The following is a 21092-nucleotide window of genomic DNA, read 5'->3' as shown; positions in this document are numbered from 1 at the left end:
GCAAAACGCGACATGATGTGGTATCGTATCCCTATCCACCACCAAGGTCCTGTGTCCGGTGGTGGAACCGCATGTGAGAACTATTTCACTAACTGTACCAATCTTGTGATATTAGGCACATAAGTTTTATTCTTTCGCCCTCAACTTGAACCACCCATTAGCAGCTCGTTCTTTAACACCGTTTGGAGGATAGCTCTCCTCCACTACCAGCTAACCGTTTTTATTTCTAGCATCCGCAAAATGCACCATGTTTGCAGACAATCGTAACGGTGTGTCTTTGAACTTCTCGCGAGCGATAAAGTATGGATGAGAACGCTGAAAAAGGAAGAGCAAATTGAGCAAGCTGAACCAGCATTTTCATTATCGATTTTTTGACGAGACAAGCAGACGAGACCATCGGAGCAAGTGTATCTTTTTGTAAGGGTTTCCCAAGCTCGAGCTTACGGTGGCTTAGGTTTGAATCCTGCGATAAAACACCGACTGGGAGCAGAATTGGGAACATATCGTCGTGTCCCCCCGATCGTAACTTTGCGTTTAAAGCTATGCACCTAGCGGTTCGTGTCGTATCTTATCATAGCAATCGAATAAGATAGAGTGAGGTCAGAAAATAACAAGCCCTCGTGGTCATCATTACAAGCTGAAGTACAAACTACATGAAATATGTGATAAGTAGTTTTTAGAACACGGGGAAGGGACAGAAAAGCAACACCAGCGATGGACTGTTGCTCGTCATCTAGACACGGCCCGGTGCGTATGCTAATTAAGACAAAAAGGGCGATGTGGGATGTTGATAACACGATTTAGCCTCATTGTTGTTGCTGGACGAGATGCATAAGTTCTTTCACGCAGCCGTCAGCTCCCTGCTTCCCTGTCCTGTAATAAACGCACGGTACGATCTCGTTTAATCAAGTGTTATATCCTATCTACCATTAGCAAACCACACGGGAGTATAGGAATAGGGAAGTCTAGTGCAACAGAGCACCCCCACCAACCTCGGATGTAGGGCTGGTTCAGTGCAACAGCACTGTTATCGTGTTATCTGACATACAATCCGTCGTGAAGATGTTCAGTACGTGATTAAAGATCTTTCGATCACTTCATTAAACCCTCATAAATCTCGGAAGAGAGAAAAGTTATAGTATAGTCTCAAGGTCTCGGCCGAGGAGCAAGGTCGGAAGGCATTCTTCCAAACCCGAGCTGCTGTTTTTTTTTTGTTCTCCTTCTCCAGCAGAAGCGAGCGAGCTGCTCATTGGGCAGGGTAGAGTGAGCGAATATTAAATAGTAATTGTCTTTAAATCGATACAAATATAAATATGAACTACGATTGAATTTGAATTTACTACATCGGGAGAGACACACTCGCGCTGCGAAATTGTGTGCCTCCTTTTGTCCTTGCAAATGATCTTCCCTGCAAACTTAATCTTTAATGCAGCGGTTTGCTCCCATTCTAAAGAGGGGCGTGCGAAAAAACTAAGGAAAAAGAAGCTATTTGCGCGGAAATAGTTACAAGATGAAGAAAATCTCCACACAAACGTAGAACAGCGCGCAGTGCATTACTTTATCACTATTTTAAATGTGTATCCTTTAGGCAATGCGAGATAACACGGTACGGTTGAGGAAAGTAAATCATGAAAAGTTTTTAAAATGTAAAAAAAAAACATTCAAATAAAATTAAACAAACCAAACAAACCACGTGTATGATAATGCTCTGCAACTGCATCGAGGAAAGAAACGCGAGAAATGGGATGTTTTTAAACAATTTACACAATCATTGGTAATTATTCAAACAATAGATCATCGCATGATGCTGCGGATAACGAATTTTGTAAGGAACGTGCTCATTACCATATGCCAATACGTTGTTAAAATGTAAAAAAAAAACATTCAAATAAAATTAAACAAACCAAACAAATCACGTGTTTAGTAATGCTCTGTAACAAGGAAAGAAACGCGGGAAATGAGTTGTTTATGAAAGGTTGAACTGAGAACGAAAAATGGTCCGCGCACTGATCGGCCAAAACAGCGAAAATTTATCGCAAAAGTAACAGGAGAGCATACCAGTCAAGAGGTGATATTTTTCCAATTTGATCGGCCGACCAAAACTGTGCTACGAAAAATATTGCATACAACAGATCGATATAACACGTTTTTATACTCACTCATAGATGGCGCTATTCGTGTGCTTGAAATATTTCAATTGAAATTTTATACAGCGCCATCTATGAGTGAGTATAAAAACGTGTTATATCGATCTGTTGTATGCAATATTTTCGTAGCACAGTTTTGGTCGACCGATCAAATTGGAAAAATATCACCTCTTGACTGGTATGCTCTCCTGTTACTTTTGCGATAAATTTTCGCTGTTTTGGCCGATCAGTGCGCGGACCATTTTTCGTTCTCAGTTCAAACTTTCATAAACATCCCATTTCCCGCGTTTCTTTCATTGTTACAGAGCAATACTAAACACGTGATTTGTTTGGTTTGTTTAATTTTATTTGAATGTTTTTTTTTACATTTTAACAACTTTTTTGTTCTATTTTCGCACGCAACTTAAACTCTATTGATTTGCACGTGCTGCTGTGTGTTCTCTGTTGCGAATGAGCATGCCCCTAGCAAAAATCGGTATCCGCAACATCGTGTGTATTTGTATTGTTTAAAAATCGTAATAATTTATTGGTGTGTACTGATTTAGTTGTTTATACTAATTTTCTTTCGGCAAACCATCACGACACAATGGATATCGGTTTTCATCAGCGTATATTTGGCCATTAGTTTTGCGATTTGTTTATTCTAGCAGCCTCGGCTACACTACGTTATATCTTGCACTTGAATAGCGGTTTCTCATTGTTTTTTTTTTTAAATAGAACATCGTAAATAGTGTAACTTCCTCGTTCCTCCTTATCACCAGCAGTATGCTGCTCCTGTTCATTAAGCTGTCACAAGGATTGGTAGGTACTCTATGCACGGTTGACCCCCAAAACCCCCTTCGGTGTCACGGATTGACCACCTCTCTTCCGGTCGGCTTCCTTCGGGCCTTCTCCATAGCGTTCGTATCAGGTATCAAAGGGTAACAGTAGGAAACTGGGATCGAATAAGGATGAATAGTGTTATATAGTATATTAATAGAAACTAGCTCCACCATCGTGCCCCCGTTAGCTATTGCATTTGTCCGTTGTACTTCTTTTTTCGTGGATATATTATATTCTTCGTTTCGTCTTCGTTATCATAAGCGCATAAGGCTTCTTTCTGTCTGACTATATGCTTTCTTTCGTCTATTTTTTTTCCCTTTAACTCTCAAGTTTCAGTTTCATAAAATATTGCCAATCAACGATTGAAGAAAAATATCAAACCTCGTTCTTCGTTTCTCTCCCTCAAGACACTTGCTTCACAACATTTTCTCTATATTCCGGTCATAGTCGGTTTTTGAAAACCTCGAGAAACCAAACATTGCAGTAAATAGTTCGTTCAAGTACGTTTTTTTTTCATTAATGTCCTCGGGGAAAACATCAAACACGGAGTGAAGAAGTAAGTTTCGATATTGTGTTTGTGTTTGAGAGTTTTGTCTGTAATATTTCCGCGTTGTTGCTCGTTAGCTATCGTATAAGTGTTAGGTAGTAAACACAATAAACTTAACGCATCGCAGTTACATCGTCTTATATTAATGTTCGCTGTCTGACCTAAAAATCTTCCAAATATCTTTCCAAGCACAAGTTTTAACGCGCCCTGTTACATGCGGTGTGTGTGTGTTGCTGGCGTATGAAATAGTATTTCATATTTCGACCCTCTTTCTCGTACAAAAATGGCATTTTTGCTATCGTGAGACACTTTCAAAACAGTTAAAACTCCAAAGTAAGCAGAAAGTGTCTTTCTTTAGACATAACTCAGCTCTACTGCTACAATCGCTACGCATACACAAATACGATCAACGCTTTCACATCAATTGCGTACGAACGCTTCTATGGAAAGCTAGCAATAGGAAATATTAACTATACTGCTAGTTTTCCGTTTTCATTTCAGGAATTCAACGATAAGTCCCTCTACAGTGTCCATTGCATATTAAACCACACGTAAGGTTGGTCAAGGGAACGTAAGAAGTGCATAAAGAAGACCTGTTCTACGACCTTCACACGCTTCGATTGCTATCCCTGCGCGATGATACGAAGCCTTTTACATTTTTACCACCGTGCTAAACCCATTCGTAAAGTAATGCCATTGGCTGTCATAAAGTAAATTATGAATAAACAGTTTAAGCTCTCCTACCACTTATTTAAATTTTGTTTTTAATTGCATATATATAAAGTTCGTCTAACGATTGTGAAAATAGTTGCACACAGGTTTTTCTATGTGATTTGGAACAGACCTTTCACTTTAGCTATATTCATCATTATTCGTCACTATATTTATAATCAATATGAACTATTTCCCGGTAAATTTCACTGCACACCAGCTCTATTCTGTTTCTACAACATACTCCTAAAGTACATTTCGTTATATACCGATATCTTTTTTCTATTTGCCAATGATTTATTCTTGCTTGTATAACATATAAATATATATATATATATATATATATATATACGTATGAATGTCCTATACATATTTATTATATGCTCGTTTATAGTTGTATAAGTATATTTTCTTTATTTAAATTTGTGGTTTTACTTTATATATAGTTTTTTTTCAACCATGCTTCCTACAGATGAATCATTCTTACTGCACCAAAAAGAATCACTGACCTCATTCATCAAGCGATAGTGAGCCTGTCTTTAAACACAATATTTCTACCTCACCCCACGACAAGAGGCAAAATAAATCTGTTGGAAATTGTGAGCTCTATGTGAGTGTATCTTTTCGAAAACATTCAAGAAGAATTATTCAAATCCTTTTGCTAGTGATGGCTCACAATCCCATCTTTATTATATATACGCAAACATACACCACCAACGCCTCAAAGCATTTGGTCCGAGACCCTAGATCTAGTGTCTTGTTTTTTTTTTTGCTAATGAATTTACAATCAATAACCAGTAAAACAAACAAAAGTTGTGTTTACTAGTAATTGATCACATGCATTAAATAGAAACAATTTAGAATAAACGCCCTACGAACATGTAAGTCATGTTTGCCCACTTCGTGATACTCTAAGCCGTAATTGCTATACACTATTTCTACTCCTGTCACTCGAATGGCTTACACTCACTGCATGAACCAGTGCTTTCCTATAGGATTGCAAACGTGTTGGTCTTTATATAATTTATATATTCAGTTGCTATAGAAACAGCGGCTTAATTACAATTATCGGTACATCATGACGTCGGTGCTTTGGTACATGCACATGTACGCGTCACACAGCAATCGCTTTGCATGCTCAGGTAACATTTTATCGTTCACCGCTTCCTCATTCAAGGCCTGCGAACCTTCTTCGGTGAGCCATTGTGGCAAGTCTGGAACCGGAACCATTTTTGGAATATTGTAACCATTCTGCTCACCTGTGGAGAAAAGAAAACGTAGGCAATGCATTAGTCACACGCTTTGCCGTCATCAGTTACAACTCTACCATTTCGATCAGCCATAGAATCAAAGAAACACCATGGAGCATCCTGACCAGACGCGGCTTTAACGAACGCCACATAGTGTGACGTTTCTATGCAAACCACCGCAAAGAGCTCCATGTACAGGCGAGGTACTTCACAATGCGGCGCCATCGGGATAAAATCTTGTGGCACCGACAACGGCACTGGTTTGTGGTTCGCCCGTTTGTTGTGGTTATGGATGGTATCTATACAGTTCTTGCAAACAGCTGTCCCTTCTAGGCCTTCGCTTTGTTTTTTACCAAAACACTCACGACATTCGTACTCGGCTAGCTTACCACAGACCCAACATTGACGGGGAGCTAAAATACAAAGCGAATGGTATGTATGAATTTCACGTATTCTTTTTCGTGTCAAAAGACAATATGCACAGTATGTCAATATGCACAGTCGTGTTGAGAAAAATATGCACAGTATGTCCACTTACAATCCTCGATGATGTCCGTTACGTCAAGCACCTGCGACGGAAGGATCCGTGGGTACATTTTGAAGTTTTTGCCAAACCGTGGCATCTGAATTATCAAGCAGGATGGCACTTCTTTCAGCTTTATATTGGAGGCTAAGAAGCTCTGCTCAAAAAGTTGTTGAACAGACGGTAAATTAAGTCGTTCGTCTTTTTCCACAAACAGCTGATAGTAGAAGGTATCCAGTCCAGAACTCAGCTGTAAAAAGATTGGCGGGATTACATTTAGCCTACTTGCAAGTGTGTAATATCGTGTGTTGTTTTCGATACGATACATACCTTCAGAAAAGGATCAGCACGTAGAATCTGTGCCAACAGACTGTTCAGAAATTCTTCTGGGTCCTTTTCTTCGCTCATCAATCCCGTGACGGAGCTCAGCCGATCGAGCAATTGGCGCAATTTAAGCACTCGGTCAGCCCGCACAAAGTGATTTTTGCGCAAAGGATTTACGATTTCTTCAAGTAGTACTCTTTGCACCTCTTCGTATTGTGGGTTGTCCTGGAATTTAGTAAACCGTGAATGGCGGAATGATGATAAAAAAAAAGCAATCGAACTCATACCTCAGGTTCTTTAGGTCGAAATAACAAAGTGTCGAACACACTAGTAAAGGTAAACATAGCAAAAAGAGTCGCATCAAGGTAACAGGAATTGTGATGCCCTTGGATTCCCTTGAATTTGCCACAAATTTCTTCCAGTTCTTCGAGTTTCAAAATTTCTGCAAACGGCAAATTAATTGTCTATTCAATAGCAATTCAAATATCAACTAAACTTCAACTTACTCAACGGCGGCACTCTTCCCTTTACCACAGGACAGTCAACTTTGCCAAACATGGTGGTATCTGCTTTGTTACCACTGGACGTGGCCTGCACTGCTCTCGAAGTACCCGGGGACATAGGTGGTATATCCTGAAAACGTCGGTCCCTACTGCATTGACTCGTATGGACAAATATTGCACGATTACCTTGGCATTTGAATAACCTGCACAAACATGAAACAGTTCAATTCTGCTTTAGTAGACGACAAAGTGTTGTACTACTTTTTGGAAATTGTTACAAACTGTTGATGTTCGTCAGTAGTACTGGGCAACAAAAATTACCTGACGCCATGATGCATTCCGTTGGTCGTTTCAAGCGTGAGATCGATTGGTTCGTCTTCCAATTCGACACCTACCATTACCTTCCTATTGTTCACGCCACCGCTGGATGTTGGCAATGTTCCAATCCAACGTATGACACCGTAGTAGAGCGGATCTGTCGCCATCGCCGTAGTTGACCCGGGTCCATCAAACGCATCGAGTGTAACTTCCACCATCGAACCAACGCCCAATGATGGATCATTCGGGAGCTCTTGCAGTGATGAAGGTGGTGGCGGTCCACCAGTATCCGATTCCGGTGATATTGAACCTAACCGGGGTATAAGGGCGCTGCCGGCGGATATCGTATTATCGCTTCCATTGGAACCTGCAGGTCCAAACCCATTGGCTGCGGAAAACGCTCCGGCGGGAGCATCGTTTAGCTCTGCGTAAGGAAATAATACTTTAACAACGGAATAGATTGCAAAGCAAATCAGTGACCAAAGAAACACGCAAACTCGTTGCAAGGAAAAAAGTCGTTTTTTTTGTGAAGCCATTATCCTTCCTTCCTGGCAGATTATGACAAACTAGTAATTTTAAGATGCATTTGTTATTTCAAGGCTAACTCGATATACATGACAAGCACGGATAAGAGATCATCCACTCATTCATGGCATGCTAAGCAAATAAGTCTGCAACACATGTTAATCCGAAACAGCGTTTGGAAAACATCGCGTATTATACATGTAATTGCGCATTATTTCGCACATAATCAATTCTATTTCAAAAACTTCAAGATGTTAGAGAGTGTCTTACATGCCCACTGTTTTTTAACTAAATTTTATTTAAACAAAATATTATTAAAAACATGGAAACATTAGAGTGAAAACACATTCAATTAATCGGGACGAAACACTAGAGCACTCAACACTCGTTTTCAAAATTAAAACATTGAGAACACAAACCTTCCTGCCTATTGCTTGTTAAATGATGTTCCGTTTCAGTTTCATTTTCCCATTCAAAATGTTCCAGCACAGTTAGCGGGATACCATCAAACGAATCCTTATCATAAGTATCCGGGAGCATCTTCACGATTTAGCTAAATCGGTTTTTGGCCAAAATAAAACTTGTACCAATTGCCTTTTCTTTCCAATAGGTTTAAGTTCGTTCTTTGTTCTATCGTACAACAAAGGAAAATACTTATGATCCGAGGAATTACATCGATCAAATGATCGTTGCAAATCAGATCGCATCACACTGTAAGTATGGCGCATACGCACATCTAAAACTATTCACGGATCGAGATGCCCAGCTACTCGTGCGACATAAGCTATTTTAGAGTCAACGATCGTTTCTCGGTCCGATTGGGATGCTAGCTCCACCTCGCGTGCCACAGATTCAAAGGTTTTGTATCTAAGTACCTATTTTTTCTCTCTGACCACACCTTATCACGCTACACTGATACATATATCTAAAATCCTTTTTCACTATAGAAGAATATACTCGCATGATACTTAGTAACAATTAAATTACCACGTGAATGTTATGACGGTATACCAGGGCAAGAACATTGTAAATGCAACATAAACTTTGCAAGAAATGCAATCACATCAGAACCTCCAGTCTTTCGCATTGCTTGCCGCTTGCACCGAAAAAAAAGGGATACACGATGCTCTAACGATATTATATTTGCCCCTCTTATCTCGATGAAATTCGCACGTTTCTATTGAGAACAACTCGTATTGCTCAACACAGATTGCTAACTTCATAAAACGAGAAGCGATTACTGAAATTAAACGTAAAACAACGGAACGGAAACTGAGAGCAGCTGAGTTAGCCGACGGTGCACGGTGATATATAGTTCTATTTTTAAATAGGGATGTTCATCCGTGCCGGCGTTATTCGTCAAACGCAGTCTGTTTACGAATGAATATAGATTGCTTTACTCGAACGTTTTGCGGTTGGTTAATTTCGCCGCTTGCATGAATTGGTCATCCGCAGGTAACTCACCAGCATGGAGATAGAATACTAATAATTCATAGTTTCTAACTATCTAAGCACTAGATTCTTCTGCTATCATCAAATTCATTCTTGTAATTGTATCTCACTTTTTCGATGCCTCGCGATTCAAATGTATTTTGAACTACATATTCAACATAGCTGTCTAGCATGTGTAGCGTACATTGTGCTTCGCGAGCGAAAATTAAATTATTATTCCGTAATATGGCATCCCCTTTATAATGGGTCCCAATCAATGGATGAATACATTCCCAGGAGTACTTACTGGTCATCGTTGCCGCGTCTACTGTGGCAGGCTTCACATCGCTTGCTGTCGATCTCGTCTTTCGTGACATTGGAATTGGCTCGCCTGGCTTAGAGTTTCCGATGTGTGCCAAAGGATTGAGTGATTTATTCCGCTCGTAACGGCTACCGGCCATGATGCCATTATGGCTATGGTAACTGTAGCCGCTGTTAGCTGTACTATTACTGCTAGTACTGCTGCTGGTATTGTAACTCGTCCTAGCCGCCAAATTGTTACTCGTCACCAGAGAGGCCACGGGAGTTTGCGTTTTCTTATCACTGCTGTTCGCTGAGAAAATAGCCGCTACTTCACCAGCTTCCGCTGGCCAGGTACTGCCGCTCAACAGGTCCATCAGTTCCACCTCGCGATTTTCGGTCGGGCTGAGAACTGGCGGTGGATCAACCACGATAACATCACTAGCACTCTTGATCGCTTCATCGATTTCGTTGGAGTCGATCACTACGACGTCGCGATCAGGTAGGCTCAGGATAGTGCTCTGCTTACCGACGGAATGGTATCCGCTTCCTGCCCCACCACTGTTGACGGACGAATTCGATCCGGTCCCACGAGCCACCTTTCCCGACCGTACCTTGGAATGTTTTAACGTGCTGTTGTTCGAGCTATTTTGTGAGCTCCTTCCCGAGCTACGACAGCCTTCATCAATCAAATGGTGATGATGGTGGTGATGCTGGTGTTGGCTGTGTTCGACAAAATGATGATATTCATCCCCGTAGCTATCCATCGGATGACTATTCACATAACGACTAGAGCTTCCGGTGCTACTGCTGCTGTCCTGTTTGGACAGATTGGGACTAGAGATTGAGGCGGCCATTTTCTTGTGTTGCGTTTGCTTAGTTCCAGCCGGATCCATCTGCAGACAACTGAAGCTGTCGTAAAACGCCGCAATATCGGTTGACTTTCGATTCGATCCTCCGTCACTGGTCGTCAGGTCCGGAGTGTAGGATCGCGCGTATGGCGGATATTCACTATTGGACGACTTTCCACCTCGGAGAAAACCACTTTTACTCGAATCGTCTGACGAATGCTTGCTGCCACTGGCTCGTCGAGAGAACCGATTATTAAGATCCCGTGCACCACACACTAAGCTGTCCAACAGATTACGCTTATGATGATGCTGTTTGCCAGATGCCTCGTGTTCAGGAAACTTGATCCAATTTGCTGCCACAAATAGTGCCAATCGTGGCTCACAGTTCATGTAATCGGAAACGAAATCGATGTCATCCTTTTGTGGCGATTCACCATTTTTCAAATTCTAACCAGACAAAAACGTAACAGAAAGAACAAAAACCGTGATAGATAAAATACTAGTGATTTACAAGCGATGGTGAATCTTGTACCATATGCACTTCAATTTTAAGGCAAGCACAACTTTAGAACAATTTTTCAAACGCCAATTCAAGCAAATGAAACACACAATTTTGAATCAAAGCTGTAGAAGAAAAAATACAACAAATTCAACCATGTTTAACGCTATTTACAACTAATGTTATAGAGGATAAACGTAAGCAGGTAGGAAAAAAATGTCCAAGCATAACTTGTTACATGTTTAAGAGAAAATATCTACGAAGAGGATAAATCACACGCTGAAATTTCATATCTGTTTTACCTGGTAAGCCGATGGTGTATGGATTACTATTACCATGAAATTTTTTTTAATTTGGTGCGAAATTTTATTCTCTTAGATGTAGAGCTGCCATGTTTGATAATTTTCACAGGAAGCCCCCCTAGAGTTTTGCAGTGCAATAAGGTAAGAGTAGGTGTTTTTTTATTTCAAATTTAAAGTTAGGGGAATATACGAGCGAATGGGCATGGTGAAATTAAATGAGAACATTGGAAGTTGTGTTAGTGTATCAAGTGAGACATATAACTAAGCCTAAACATTAGGAAGAACAAACGCTTTACCAGTAGCTCGAGTCCAAAGTAGTAACCAGGTCCTATTTTCGGTACCGGCCCAACGTAGCGTATAATACAATCGTACGTTACATGTCGATTCTTTGCCAGCCAGGAAACCTGCACTATGCCTCCGAGGCAAAGTTCTTTGACCGAGGCAAATAGTTTGGGCTTCTTGGCAAATTCACAGCGCTCTTGCGGATCCAATATTGCTATGATGTACGGCCATATGTCGGAAGGTACTTGTTGCAGGTGTGCCGCCTGGCATTGAAAGATTCGGTTCTCGTAGTGATTTGCTATTTCTGCGTGCGTCGAGCCTGGCCCACCGGTACTATGGATGGTCGATGATGATCGATGAAAGTCTTTGATCTTGATTAGAGCGATCTTACTCGATGGTTGCTCAATGATCTGTAACGTCATGCCAGGTTCAATTTCGACTCTATCATCCGTCGCTCCTACATCCACGGACGCAGTGACAATTGATGATCCGGTGGAGAATGGATCACTGCCGGACATAAGGCTGCTACTGCTGCTTCCACTTCCTCCACCTCCCCCGACGGAGCTTCCCAAAGCAAAAGGAACATTTACTACCTTTGCTCGAAAACGCTCCCTACTGATGGCGTACGTGTTACCACCGATCGACATTATGTGAAATGATGCCAAGCTTTTGCATCAAACAAGAGACGGTAGTTAATCTTCTTCTTGTTAAATGGAACAACAACCCTTGTAAGGTTAAGGCCTGCCTTCTTGTTAAGGCTCTCTATAACTAGGAGTTTTCACGTAGCCGGATAGTCAGTCCTGCGTACGGGGGAGGCTCAGTCGAGAATTGAACCCGAAACCATTGTATGTTTGTGCTGCACGCTTTTGACTATCGAGCTCCCTAGGTCGTGTATCACAGATATATAATTGCGACTGGAAGGATCATTCCTTGTCGGGTTTCACCGAGCTTGATTCCGTCGCGATATTATCGTACTGGAGTATGCATATATATATAAGAGTGTTTTCAATCTCCGCAATTTTTCGTTGTTGCTACAGTTGGTGCTGATACTATCCCTTCTCCTTCCGATCAGCAACGGGCGGTCTCTTGCACGGTAGTAAACATCATATTGCTTTCACGCGATAACAACTACCGGCACATCACTAGTATCCATCTCAAACGGAAAACTGCGAGCAGGATATCAGATGAAATAAACAACAGCCTAAAAGCATCGAAAAATTATTATGAACATTACAGATAAAATCAAATAGTAAATAAATAAAATACACATGTGACCCGACTAGGTATGGAGGATTACGAGCAAAAAATCATACGACACGGTCGATGGGATAACAACTTCAACTGTAATACTTCTTTTTCTGCATTTATAAAGTAGATTGAAATTTTCAAAGCAGAGAAAAAAGTGAAAGCATAAAGATGATAAAATAGAAAGTATTTATGATGCATGTTATGTTGAACTGCAGAATCTTCTTTTATAATAACAACACCGTTAGCACGGTAGTAGGGTATGGTAACGAGCGCACGATGTAATCCTTGTTCCTTGTTGTTGGCATTGTAATATCTCTCATTCTCTTACCAAGCTCTTTTTTGATCCGTTTCACTTTTAATTTCTCTCTCTCTCTCTCTCTCTCTCTCTCCATTGCGTTTATTATAGGGTTTTCAAGAGAGAGTTTTGCGCCAGTTCCGATGTTTTCAATGACTGCTTCCGTGCATTAGCAAGCGGATTGTTACGCTATCGTGTATCTGTATCTTAACGTGGAACCGCCAACGTGTTGTATGGGAACCTTGCGACACTATTTTTTTACGATGAAGATGACTCACGCTGGCACAATGCAATACGTATCTGGTGGGTGGCATGGGAGGAAAGGAAACAAGAGGACTGTGCCACGGTCATGAAGGTCATTTGGGCAATGTTGGAGAGAATCGTTTTCCGTATCAATGAATGAAACAATGAAACAAGTCTGGCAAAAAACACCAAATTGACTTTGGAAGAAACCACCGGAGGTAATCAGAAAGACATTATAGCGTTCCTACTAGCTAAGCACAATAAGCATTTACAATTAAATAACCAAGAACCGCATTTGCAATCAAAACATGATGCTGTATCGTAACTCAATGGATTATAATAGAAATAACAAAAGACTGGATAGTTTTATGTCTATAAAACATGCATTGTTTCTACCAGAATAGAAACTAACAGTGAAGTGGAAAGATTTTTAGTTCATTAATCTTAGCTGAACTAGCTAGAACTTCAAAATTCTCATATTATAAGGATGACTCAATCTCAACACCGCCATTCAGGTTATTGCTCAAAAGAGGCACATAAGAGCCATTTTTCTATTATATCTATTGCCGAAACATGGATGAACATGAGCCACAAAATTGCTTCTTTATTGTAAAGTATTCACTACACTTGCTTTCGGGAAATTGCTATCTATGCAACAACAAAATAAACACAGCACACTAATATCGATCAGCATACACTAGGCACGCGCGTTCTTAACATGCATCCAAGATTCAATTTTCAAATTGGAAAACAATACGGAGCAAATGCAACACAGCTTACTACGACGATTACATGACTACACAATTACTACTGTCGAATGGCTGGAGTGCGGCGAGCGAACGCCTTTGCCACTACTAATATCAAATGAGAAACAAATGATAATTGTAGATAAACGAACGTAGTTAATTTAAGTGAGTCTTGAAAACATGATACAGTCAGGGACATTTCCAGCGCGTAGTACTACAAGGTATGGGTATTGGTAGTAGTTTAGCATACTCCTAAGATCACTCGATTTTTTTACTGGGATTAACGCTCTCCCCTGCTGCCCTTGGTACTGTTGTGGCAAATACTGCTAGTTGCTGATATTGTCACAGTTACTGATATTGCAGGTTTCCATAGAGGAATGTCGTGCCATTCAATCGACAAAAACGATAGCTTCACAATTGCACTGCTGCATCACTTCATCACATTCGACCGAATAGTGCAAAACAAAAATGTTTTTGACGCAAACAACGATACATATCGCTGAGTCAGAAGATAACACATTAACAACATCGTTGCAGTCACATAAATACATAAATTAATAGGCCGTACAAGTAGGATATGCACTTTCAATTTAAAGAATCGCACGCAAATCTTCTACATACTGTTTTCGGGCTCAATTGGAAAAGAAAACATTACATCGTTCACTCTGGCACTAAGTGAATGACACCTGTCTGACATTTACCGTTAGGCTGAAACTGTGTTTACCCCTTCCCTTCTTCCACCACTGAATATTCAAACACCATAGAACACTTGTTTACATGTTACTCTTTACTATTTTGTTATTTTCAAATGTAGAAGTTTTTTCTTATTTTCTATTAAAAGAGACATAATTGCAAAATTTGAGATTTTAAATTATGCACCATTAGTTTTTTATCCGCGCAAGCTTCGAAGTCCACGGTACTGTTTACGTATAAACTGTCAAGTTTATTTCACAGTGTACGCGAATGAATGAAATAGAATATAAATGGTTCTGCATTACATTTGCTTACCAACTCCCAACTCCCCTTCTTCAATCAGAAAAATTTAGACGAACAGATAAATCCTAATTTAGAAATGTGTTAATATTGTGAAGCCTTTGCATATTCAAATAGTCCTATTTATGCATATTTGAAATGGTGTTAGGATTGTCAAGAAATTATAGTTTCTTTCGTTTACACATTTGACCCTCAAAATTCGATACACACAATGTATGCAAAAATTTCATTTATTTTTCAATAAACTGCATTCATTCTTAACATACGAGAAAAACTTTCGTATATATCCGCCAATACTACAATATTCTATTTTGCAAATGTTTATCACCTCTCTTATCATTTAAGACTTAGCTCACATTTTACTTTCAAGCTCACACTTTCAAACAATAACATAATATTTTCTACGTTTACTGCGTGTCTATTATTCTACGTACTTTATGTCTATCATTTGTATCAAAATTAGATTAACGAATTGCTGTGCATGAGGCTAATAGCTTCGTTTGTTTTCCTATACGACCATACAATATACAATACGAGTAACAACACGTTGTATAAACCGTAACTTAACTGATTAAACTACTTTATGGAAGATTTTAGCATGCGTATCCAGCACAATACACATTTATCGTTACGGTATATTCCAGATAATGGCTTGGAATTGCAATCAAGTATGCCAAATGTTTAACGAGCTAGCTTAATAAATCCTTATTCGGGGGAACACCCTCAATATGTCTAATTCCTATAGAAGGTACAATGTTACGATTCCTTCCTTAAATATCCAATCCTTTGTTCGTGAGAACTATCGCCGTACCAAAAAAGGTCTCTCGGGGATAAATTGCTGATTCCGCTAGTCAATGAAGTACGGCATATTTAACGATAAAAAAAACTCAAACATCTGTGGACACATATCTCGTTGTGTTCTTTGTCGTGTGATGCAAGTCTTATAATAAATTTTAAAATGTATTATCGTTGTTTTTGTTTAGAAACAGAAAAAAAAACTACAATGCTGTTGTAAGTCTTGTATGTAAGAAACCAAAGGAACACTATAAGATCGTATTAAGAAAGATCTATGTCAGGACACGGTTACACTTGAATAGTTTCCTTTTTTCAGTCTTACCGAGTGTGTGTCCTTTAGATCTGTCAGATGTATGGTTCCTTTCTTCAATGAAGAAATAATTTCCTCACAGTAAAGTGCCCTTTGAAAGTGAAGAATATTCTTGATAAATGATTCATTTGCTATTTGGTACGCTGTAGTTTTGAATTTTATCATTTCTACGTGTTTCTACTAAGTAATCTTTTGTTCCATTAATTGGCTACCGAGAAGATAAGGAATGAAAAAACCAGTCTATTTTTTGTCTTTGCTTGATATAATTAACAAAACCAGTGGCTGCCGCCACATTGTGGCGAATAAAACCCTATCTCAACTGATTTCATCGCGCGATCTATTCCAGATAGTTAATATGCTTTAAACTGAAAGAACAGAAAAACTCTTTAAAGGCAAAATATTGCATAAGGAATAAAACAGCAATCATAGATACAAAAGTTACATGAATAGATATTTATACAATGAGTCAATTAGCTCTCTATTCAACACATAAACCAACATGAATTATATATTTTTGTTTTTTCTTCGTCCTCATAATCTTACTCGAATCACAAGAAATGTGGAGAAGACTGATATAAAAAAAAATAACATAAAACAAAAAGTTCAAATATACGAATACATCCAATGTCTGAAGACCGTTATTAGGTGGAAACGAAACATGTTATCAGTAAACAAAAAGACGCCGATAAGGGCAGAAGGGAGACAAAGCGTTCAAACTGATTTCGATCACAATTAAGAAAAGAAGCAGGCAAGCAATGATGGTAGCTTGGGAGACGGTAGGAACCGAAAGCCCTGTAACACACGCACAACAGTTACAATAGTGCGGATATTTTAAATTGAGCTCAGTATAAAGTATGAGCTTGTATAAAATTCTTATTGGTCATGGAGTTTTTGAGGAGCTACATCCAGAGCTAAAATATAACCCTTGTAACTTATGATCAACTATTATTACGTTAACTTTGAAATCTTTATGTTTGCTTCTATGCATGCCTCTCATATTCTGCATCATTATCGCTTAATTGTAGTTATTTACAATCGGCTGGCAAATTGAACGATTAGGTGGCTGATAAACACCTTTATGTATTCCATCACCAGCCTGCGGTCCCATCGTCGACGATCCGTTTGCCTCACAATCGTGGTTCTCTGGACTACTCACCTCTGATGGAGATGGTTGCTGAAGCTGCTGCTGTTGTTTTTGCCTGTATTTCGTAGAGTATTTATAAAAATCAGACATCTCAAAAGGTTTCGTCACTTCCTTATAAGGCATAATCTTTCCTTGCTGCACAACGGTCATGTTTTTTGGTGATTCCATCAGAATATCAGATGGTGGCGCTTTACTGGAAGACGACGGAGACGATGCCTCAGCAATTCCATTGTCTTCGAGACCGCCAACGACTGGTAATGCCTGTACAACAGTTGTCGATGAGGGTGAGGTGAGCGTGTGCGATGATGTTTGCGAAAGTGTTGGCGATATGACGAGATCAGGATGGCGCGAGGAGAGCGTGCTGGATAAATGGAGAGCATGGGGATAATAACCAGCGTCCTGACGCGGCTGTTGATGGTGTTGATGAAGCTGTGATAAACGATGGTGACTTAAAGATGGTGAAACAATTCTACCACTGGGTACATCGGCTAAAGACTGGGTATACGAATGTGACAAGAGATCTACTTGCTGCGGTGGCGAGGAAGGAGGATGCTGCAAACGACTCTGGTGCTGCTGTTGCTGATGATGAAGAGAATGCTGATAATGATGCTGATTTTGCGGCGGCAACGGAGGAGGTGGAGGATGTTGTTGATGCCGAGAGTGATAGTGAGGCAGGATTTGTTGCTCCTGTGGCAGTTGTTGATGAGAATATCCATTGTAATATGCATCAGTAGTTGTCGTAGTTGCTCCGATCGATGACAGGATCAATTGCTTGCTGCTCGCAGAAGAGATAGGCTCGTTTTGCCTAGAGCATTGAAATTGTTGCTTTAGTTGTTCTTCCGTCATTGATCTCTGTTGCTGTTTTATCCTTTGCCGTTGCTGTTCAATGATCTGCTGTTGTCGTTGCTCACAATATCGCATATGTTGTGGAGACAACAGTAAGGGCGAATATTGTCCACTGTAACCAGAAACGTTTGTATTGATGTGTAGCGGTGTGGTAGGCGGATAATTCATCGTCGTCGACACGTAGGGAGGAGTTTGAACTGTAATCGGTGTTTGTGGAGAAATTATCAAATGACCACTACCGATCGACGAAGGAGACATTTGATCTGTTGATGGTACAGGTGGTAGTGCTTTTTGTTTCACTATCGGGCTATCGAGAGATGTTTCTCGCCACACTTTCTCTCTCTTTTTATGCTCACTTGACCCAGACGTGACAGAAATCGCATCAGGTTGTACGGATGTCATCGATTCATTGTCGTCCTGCGACATCGGCTTTCCAATGTGCTCCTGAAAGTTACCTAACGAGGACGATTTAACGGTAGGGCCCGCTGTAGCAAAATAACTGGATGACTTGCCGCTGTTTCCGCTCAGTTTGGTGCTTGTTCTGGACAGTTTCATACTACCTCCGGCGCCGCCACTTTGTGATTTACGATCCAGACTTGAAAACTGCCGATTGTCTACCGGGCACCAAATCTTCTCTCCGCTCTCCAGCGTCATCCAATAGCCACCCAAGCCGGCTGGAACAGATGCTATGGAAATGTCCTGATCTCCATAATCATGCCCTGTAACCACGGTACCATTTTGACTTCTACCGAGCATCGTGTTGGGACAGTGGTTTTGATCGTTAAATGAAGGTCCATACGACGATGATGGAACTTGAGGTGAACGAGGGTTATTATTAACGTTGCCACCGCCTTGAAGCCTTGAGATGACCTTCGCATCATAAACGAACGCCTGCCCTCCAATGCTGCCGCTAGGCGATGCTCCTATTGCTGTTGGTGAAAGGACATATCCTGTAGTAGTGCTACTTCCGGAGGCTAGTGGAGGACTATAATTAACTCCTATTTGTTGCTGAATCAGCCTATTCATTCTTGCCGGACCTGGGCCCATTTGGTGGTGGTGATGATGCACATGATGATGGCTTACGGTGGAGGATTGCTGATGATTAGCACTGCCACCACTCGCAATGCTCCCACTCCCGCTTAGTGGGGATATTTTTAAGTTGGGTTCCGTCGTGCCGGAACCAGCTGATACGGATTCGTAGCTATTTGCGATCCCGGGGAAACTATCCGTCCGGGCTCGTTGGCGCAACATGCTGAGCTGTGATATCATTGCAGCCGAGGCAGCGGACGTCATGCTCTGCGAACCGGACGGAATGATACCGCTATGTATTGAATATGGAGATATTTGTTGACTTTGATGATTCACTTGCTGCTGGGAGAGATGATAGTGTCCCCCAGGAATCTGAACTTGTAGCATCTGTTGCTGATGATGTTGATGTTGTAAGAGATGATGTCCAACAATGCTACCGGAAGCGTTAGAAGAGGTGTTAGATTTCACAGAGTTTCTTCTCTCTGACAGATGTATTAACATGCTACTACTGTTACTGTTCGAACGAAATCTGTTTGCCTGAGCAGTTTTATGTAAATCAATATCATCCCTTGCCGTTAGTTTATGGTCGTTCAGATGCTGTCCTTGTTGTTGAAGTTGTTGACGTTGTTCCTTTTGTTGTTGCTGCTGTTGCTCCTTTTGCTGTTGTTGGCGTTTTTTGAGCACACTCAAATTTTGGTTTATCGCTAGTAGTTTCTGTTGTGCCATTTCAAAATTTTGTTTGTGCGTTCTGCGAACCGATTTGGGCTGACCACTATCATTTGCAAGCCGTAGTGACGCCTCCGATATTTGTTGTTGTATTTGTTTCTCTAACAACAATTTGTTGATATCATCTTCCTTATTGTTAAGCAGATTTTCTGGCAGTTTAAAACTGGTGCCAATTTTACGTCTCAATGTCGGTGCTATTCCGTTACTACTAGCTGATCCGCCAACAGACCCTGATGTACCGTTTAATCCGTCGGATGAGTTGGATGGACCAATCCCACAACTAAAATCACTTGGGTACATCCCAATCAACTGTGCCTCCTCTCGTTTGACTTGTTGCAACTGGCTATATTTTTCATTTAGTCGTTTTTCCAGCTCCTGTTTTCGGAGCTTTAGTTGCTCGTATTTCAAACTAGAGGAGTTCTTATCCTTAACAGTAATGCATCCAGCAGTCAGTCCGCCAGCTGTCACTGCCATAGCTTCTTTCGTCGATTGCTGAGCGCTTCCACTGCCAATCAGCCCACTGGTAGCATGTTTAGGCTCCATTACAGCTGATGCCATAGGTGCTGATGGGGTTGCCTTCGATGTTGTTCCAGAGGGTAGTTCGTGACTCGCATTTATATGAGTAGAATGATGATGATGGTGAGACGGTGTCCCAAAAAAGGGTTGTGGTTTTACTTTCGCATCGCCCATTGTTTTTCGCCCACAAAATCAATCTGATCACACGCTCACGAAACTAATTACCGATTAGTAGTCCCCTTTCCGATTTTTATGCTACTGGTGATAACTAGTAGCGCTTTTTTCCACTGTACTCGGCTTTTGCAACCCTATTACACCGCTTACTTTTCAATTTTCCTTCTTCTTGATCTAGTGCTGTTATCAGGGTGCTGCTAATGCTTATCTTTGTTTCACCTCACACCACTATCTGTGAAGACATGAGTGTTCGTTCGTTCGTTATTTCAATGTTTGTCGATCGTGAATGATTCATTGACAAATGCAATCCATCCATCATTCGTCAAAGTACGTCAAAGTACCCTCTAATAATATAGCAGGAAATTTGCTCGAAACGTACAGCACAATGAACTGCTACGCTTGAGATTATTGAATCATACATCTTCCATTTCAACATTGTGACAGTTTCTGTACACCCAGTCTGCTGTAGTAGATGGTGTTATTGCTGATTTTGCTAATGAACGATAAGGCACAAGTTTCGCCAGCACGGTAAAAGCGTTTTTCACATTATTAACTCTCCACGTTCGACGATCTGAAATAAGGGTAAAAATTGTTATCGTCCACTTGCTCTGCTTCCTTCGTGGAAAGAGATATTTTACCTTCAAACACTAGAACGGCCTAGGTAGCCTACTGTATGTCTTGGGCCATTGCAT

The 21092-nt window shown here is 40.6% G+C and overlaps 2 protein-coding genes across 2 annotated transcripts; both read right to left on the bottom strand.

Moving 5' to 3' along the window:
• Window positions 1–5128: 5128 nt before the first annotated feature.
• LOC128727655 (uncharacterized) lies at window positions 5129–11982 on the bottom strand. Its single transcript, XM_053821591.1, has 9 exons — window positions 11350–11982; window positions 9409–10699; window positions 7149–7569; window positions 6831–7030; window positions 6612–6766; window positions 6331–6549; window positions 6016–6250; window positions 5555–5890; window positions 5129–5486 (listed from the first exon to the last, which is right to left on the bottom strand). Exons 1-9 carry the CDS (start codon window positions 11980–11982, stop codon window positions 5293–5295), a joined length of 3684 nt encoding a protein of 1227 aa, XP_053677566.1. The 3' UTR covers window positions 5129–5292.
• A 4998-nt stretch (window positions 11983–16980) lies between these two features.
• On the bottom strand, window positions 16981–20400 carry LOC128726689 (myb-like protein Q). Its single transcript, XM_053820510.1, has 2 exons — window positions 17606–20400; window positions 16981–17557 (listed from the first exon to the last, which is right to left on the bottom strand). The coding sequence occupies exons 1-2, from the start codon at window positions 20398–20400 to the stop codon at window positions 16981–16983; spliced, it is 3372 nt and encodes a 1123-aa protein (XP_053676485.1).
• Window positions 20401–21092: the final 692 nt, after the last annotated feature.

Source organism: Anopheles nili, chromosome 3 (genome assembly GCF_943737925.1).
Source record: "Anopheles nili chromosome 3, idAnoNiliSN_F5_01, whole genome shotgun sequence".
NCBI lineage: Eukaryota > Metazoa > Arthropoda > Insecta > Diptera > Culicidae > Anopheles > Anopheles nili.
This window is presented reverse-complemented; position numbering and strand designations above follow the sequence as displayed.

Excerpts from the sequence above, each read along its gene's own strand:
- LOC128727655 (XM_053821591.1), bottom strand. The coding sequence starts at position 11,982 with ATGTCGATCGGTGGTAACACGTACGCCATCAGTAGGGAGCGTTTTCGA. Across the intron at positions 6,251-6,330 it reads GTGCTGATCCTTTTCTGAAG|CTGAGTTCTGGACTGGATAC; the intron begins GTATGTATCGTA and ends ATCTTTTTACAG. Across the intron at positions 5,487-5,554 it reads TTCTATGGCTGATCGAAATG|GTGAGCAGAATGGTTACAAT; the intron begins GTAGAGTTGTAA and ends TTTTCTCCACAG.
- LOC128726689 (XM_053820510.1), bottom strand. The coding sequence starts at position 20,400 with ATGGGCGATGCGAAAGTAAAACCACAACCCTTTTTTGGGACACCGTCT. Across the intron at positions 17,558-17,605 it reads TTGTCACATTCGTATACCCA|TCACCATCGTTTATCACAGC; the intron begins GTCTTTAGCCGA and ends ACCATCTTTAAG.